General features: G+C 29.3%; 1 protein-coding gene across 1 annotated transcript; it reads left to right on the top strand.

Moving 5' to 3' along the window:
• Positions 1-1,696: 1,696 nt before the first annotated feature.
• On the top strand, positions 1,697-3,509 carry LOC101508537 (transcription factor bHLH94). The gene is made up of 3 exons (XM_004495689.4): positions 1,697-2,296; positions 2,480-2,866; positions 2,974-3,509. Exons 1-3 carry the CDS (start codon positions 1,799-1,801, stop codon positions 3,067-3,069), a joined length of 981 nt encoding a protein of 326 aa, XP_004495746.1. The 5' UTR covers positions 1,697-1,798; the 3' UTR covers positions 3,070-3,509.
• Positions 3,510-5,520: the final 2,011 nt, after the last annotated feature.

Raw genomic sequence — 5,520 nt, 5'->3', positions numbered from 1 at the left:
TACATTTAATTCTATTTTTTTCATTTATTATTTATGTTTTTATTTTTAATCAATGATAATAATAATTATTAAATAAATTTAGGGTTAAATAAGTTTTTAGTCTCAGTAAAATTTAAAATTTTATTTTTTGTTTCTATAAAAAAAATTAACTTTTTAATCTCTAAATTTTTGTATTCACCTTTAATCTGTATTTTGAAAAATTTTGTAAAAAATTAATACTTTTAATCTCTCAAATAATCCATAAAAATTCAAAAAAATACTAAATTTTTATGAAAACTAAATTTGAAAAGTCTTAATTTTATTTATAGGCACTAAAACATAAATAACCCTCAAATTTAAATAGTTTGTACTTCCTAACCTAAGATCCTAAATATGCATCTATATGTTTACAATTGAACTAAAATACATGGTGGTAGTTGAGACGACTAAGAAGACTTTATGGCTTAGACTCTTGGAGGAATTGAATATAGAGCAAAATGGAGTTCAATTTCATTGTGACAATCAAAAGTGCAACTCTTTCTCTTCCTTTTTATTTGTTGTTTTAATATTATTTATATAGTCCAAAATATTATTAAATTTTGATTAAATTATTTTTCATTTTCATAAAGTAATTGAGTGTTGAGTATAGTAGAGTTCAATTGCATTATTAATCTGAAAGTGATACTCCTTTCATTCTTTTTCAATCGTTGTTTTAAGGTTATTTATATATTTTAGAAAATATTGAATTTTGATGAAATCATTTGTATAGTACTCTTAACAATTTATTGTCTCGTTCCATCTTTCCTCTTTGGAAAAATAACTAAGGTATTATTGACAAAATAGTAGTTAATAGTACATTGAACTTTAAAAACAATAAATAAATGTTAACAAGATTTTAGAAAAAGGACTGTTAAAAGAAAAGATAGAATATTTATATTAATGAATTGAATTTGAGGGGCAAATGTGTCGATTGTTGAAAAGGCCTTTATAAGCCCAAAACACTTTAAAGTTTGTTCATCATCTTCCAGTTCCCCTTAAAGGCTAAAAAATAAAAAAAAAATTGATTGTTATGTGTTTACCTGAAGGAGAAAGAGATAGAGAGAGAACCATGGCACTAGAAACAGTGGTATATCCACAAACACAAGACCCTTTTAGTTATGGAATCAAAGACTGTTACAACTTCAACTTTCTATCAACCAACTTTGTCTATGAAGATTTCAATTTTGTCACTAAAGAACAACAAAAGCATGGATCTTTCATTTTTCTAGACAACCAAACAGAGAATAACAACACAACAACAACAACATCCTCGTCAATGTTACAACCAACACCAACAACACCCCATTTGAATGAACTTCAAGAAACAACTGACCCAAGTAGTAAAAATCCAAACTTTGATACAGTTGTTTTTCGTCCCAAAAGGTGAAAGTGATACTCCTTTCATTCTTTTTCAATCGTTGTTTTAAGGTTATTTATATATTTTAGAAAATATTGAATTTTGATGAAATCATTTGTATAGTACTCTTAACAATTTATTGTCTCGTTCCATCTTTCCTCTTTGGAAAAATAACTAAGGTATTATTGACAAAATAGTAGTTAATAGTACATTGAACTTTAAAAACAATAAATAAATGTTAACAAGATTTTAGAAAAAGGACTGTTAAAAGAAAAGATAGAATATTTATATTAATGAATTGAATTTGAGGGGCAAATGTGTCGATTGTTGAAAAGGCCTTTATAAGCCCAAAACACTTTAAAGTTTGTTCATCATCTTCCAGTTCCCCTTAAAGGCTAAAAAATAAAAAAAAAATTGATTGTTATGTGTTTACCTGAAGGAGAAAGAGATAGAGAGAGAACCATGGCACTAGAAACAGTGGTATATCCACAAACACAAGACCCTTTTAGTTATGGAATCAAAGACTGTTACAACTTCAACTTTCTATCAACCAACTTTGTCTATGAAGATTTCAATTTTGTCACTAAAGAACAACAAAAGCATGGATCTTTCATTTTTCTAGACAACCAAACAGAGAATAACAACACAACAACAACAACATCCTCGTCAATGTTACAACCAACACCAACAACACCCCATTTGAATGAACTTCAAGAAACAACTGACCCAAGTAGTAAAAATCCAAACTTTGATACAGTTGTTTTTCGTCCCAAAAGGCGCAGAGCAAGAAGTAGAAAAAACAAAGAAGAAATTGAGAATCAAAGAATGACTCACATTGCTGTTGAACGCAATAGAAGAAAACAGATGAATCAGTATCTTTCTGTTCTTCGTTCTCTAATGCCAGATTCTTACATCCAAAGGGTACTTAATTATACTACTTAGTATTTACATAATATCACTTTTACACATTTCTAGTTTTTCTTAATCAAGTGTGTTTTTTTATAGGTAAATGTTAGTTGTTAGTTTGTTAGGCTGTGTGGTAATTTATTTGTTAGTAGCAGGGATCGAACCTGAATCATGAGTGTGTTTGTTTGGTGAATGCAGGGTGATCAAGCTTCTATAATTGGAGGTGCTATTAACTTTGTTAAAGAGCTTGAGCAAAAATTGCATTTTCTTGGTTCTAAAAAAGAAGAAGTGAAATCTGATGATGTTGGTGAAGGATCAAACAAGTCATTTTCTGAGTTCTTTTCATTTCCACAGTATTCAACAAGTGGTGGTAATTCTGCATCAGTAATTGGTGAGAAAGTGGGTGAGATTGCTGATATAGAAGTCACAATGGTTGAAAGCCATGCAAATCTTAAAATAAGATCAAAAAAGAGGCCAAAGCAGCTCTTGAAAATGGTATCTGGTTTGCATAATATGCATCTCACAATCCTGCATCTAAATGTTACTACTACTTGTGAAATTGTACTATACTCTCTTAGTGTTAAGGTTTGTGTTATTTTTATTTCTTTTACTTTTTGTTGTGGATTTAGATTTTCTTGGACAATTTTCAAGTGTTTATAGTGAGAAAATGCATTGAAATTTTTGTTCTCCAGGTAGAAGATGATTGCAAGTTGGGATCAGTGGATGATATAGCTGCAGCTGTATACCAGATGTTGAATAGGATTCAACAAGAGACAATGTTGAATTAAGATCTGCTGTAGTCTGATGTTGCTCAGGAATACTCCTTTGACTCCACAACAAGTTTTAACCTCAAAACCTATCTCTCTTTTCTTCTTTCAAGAGATGTGCCTAGTTATTGAAATGCTTGAATTAAAATTGTAGGCACCTTGGAGGAAGTTTTTTGGATTATTCCTTCTTATGTTATTATGTTCTTATAACTAGATCCTTTTGATCTCTATCTATCTTCTCTTTTTCTTAGAGGTTTTGGGGTGGAGAAGGTAATGGTATTTTGTGCTTGAGACAAATCTACCAAGTTACATTGGTCAATTCTACCTCCCTTGCTTTGAAATTGGTAGGACTTGTGTTCTTCACAACAACCATAAGCCAAATTGTCATAGTAGAAGTTGACCTCTTTCTCAAAATAACATTGAATGAAAATGAGAGCTAAAGATTTTTGGCTGTTGTTACATATATTTTTATTAATCTTTGTTGTTTTCTTTCATTTGGCTGTCATGGTTTAATAATGAATTTATGCTAACAAACCATAAAACCAAAAAATCTCCCTCAATTAGTCTTGACTCTATATTCCAATTCATTAAATTTAATATTGATCAATGACAAATATGTATCTCATCATATACGAGACGAAATTCTCTCCCGTGTAATTTTCACCCCTAATAGAATTACTCATCATTTAATCATTTTTCAATGACTTTGACCAGTTGAGATAAATTAGTGGTTGTGATTCCACAGTAGAAAAATTTCACTGCAGAGGATCTGTTTCCATAATTGATTCTATGTTTTCCAATAATATAAAAATTATTGTCCAACTTGAGGTAGAGTATAATGAAAGCTTATCTTCTAAAGATTGGATGTTAAGTTATTTGTGTAAAATTTGATTAAAAGAAAGTATAACAAATAAAAGTCTTGTGTTATATTATTCTGTTGTGGACTTGTAGTAGAGAAAGGTCTGTAACTGTCAAAGGAGGACACACCTAGTCTGTAGTGTGTACTAAATAGGTTTGTGTTGCAGGGGAAAGCTGCGGAGAACAGTTTCAAAAGAGATAAAGCTTTCTCTCTGAATCATTTTTCACACACAACAACAAAAAAAGAGTCCACCCTATCATCATTATCAAATTTACTTAGACATTTTTTTTATGCATGCATGTCTTTGAGTGTACATGTGTCTATTATATACAAGAATTTTCAATTTTTTCGTGTCTATAATTATTTTTATGACAAATTTTAAGTGGATGTCATTTAAAACTTTTTGAAATGTTGATCAAAATTATAAATTAATAGTTCTTATCTTATTTATTATTGATTGAATATTGATTTGATTGTTATTGGTTCCACGGTCGAATTATTGTGTCAATTGAAGGGTAATAAGAGTTATTAATTTATATTTTCAAATACTATTTGATTGATTTTTAAGCATTAATATACTCATTTTAGCACATTGGAAAATTATGGACTCATAAAAGTACTACACTATAGTAAGCTCGGATCCCTATGTTTAAAAGGTGGTGGGGTTATTGAGTATCTCCAAGAATAAAGTTATATATGCATGCAAATTAACTATTAACTATTAACTATTAGTACTAAATTTTGAGTTCAACTATCATATGGAGATGTATAATTGAGTGATTTGAGCAAGCAATTAGAGTAATTTGCTGTTTTTTTTCTTTTCTTCATTGATCTACTTATTCTATACACAAAAATTTGATATGCGTTAGAGATTTAAGTAAATCACTTGTAGAAAAAAAATTGATTTAAAAAAACAATCCATTAATTTGTTTGTTCAGTAGATTCTTCAATGAGAATTAGTCATTGCTAAATAGTGCGAAGTACTTCACACACACAACTAATAACATGTTAATTTAGAGTCGATTTAAAAGTTTAGAAAGGAATGAGAATATACTTTAAAAAAGTGAACAAGAATAATTCCCTTAACTTAGGTTTGTTTTTCTTTATAATAAAATTTTCCTAAAATGAAGAACTTGAAAAGTCTAAAAAAGTTCTTCAAATATTTTCTATTTTTAAAATTCTCTAAAATAAGGTGACACATTTATCTAAACTACTATAACATGTTTTTGATCCCTTACCGTTTTATTTTTCAGCGTCTCATTTCCCAATTTTTAATGTGAGATTTGACAACAAGGGTCATAGCGTCCGCGTGTACAGCTGAGCAAAATATGAGATATATCATATTATAAAATAAAATAGTATAGATTCATTCATTCATCGATTGTTGAATAAGGTCCTGGATTGTAGTTCAGAAGATTCCAACTCTCAATACACCTGTTTGTTTTAACCTTCTTGTTCTCTTCTGTGGGGAATATGGCGTTTGTATACATCCCTATCCTCTCTCTCTCTTGCATTATTTCTATGCTTACTCTCTCTCCTCCTAATAATTATAATCAAAACCAATAACTAAACGAAATGATAAATAATAGGTAAAATATATCATTTAGTCTTTT

The sequence above is a fragment of the Cicer arietinum genome, chromosome 4, assembly GCF_000331145.2.
Source record: "Cicer arietinum cultivar CDC Frontier isolate Library 1 chromosome 4, Cicar.CDCFrontier_v2.0, whole genome shotgun sequence".
Lineage (NCBI taxonomy): Eukaryota > Viridiplantae > Streptophyta > Magnoliopsida > Fabales > Fabaceae > Cicer > Cicer arietinum.
Note: the sequence above shows the minus strand (reverse complement) of the source record. Positions and strands in the feature narration are given on the sequence as shown.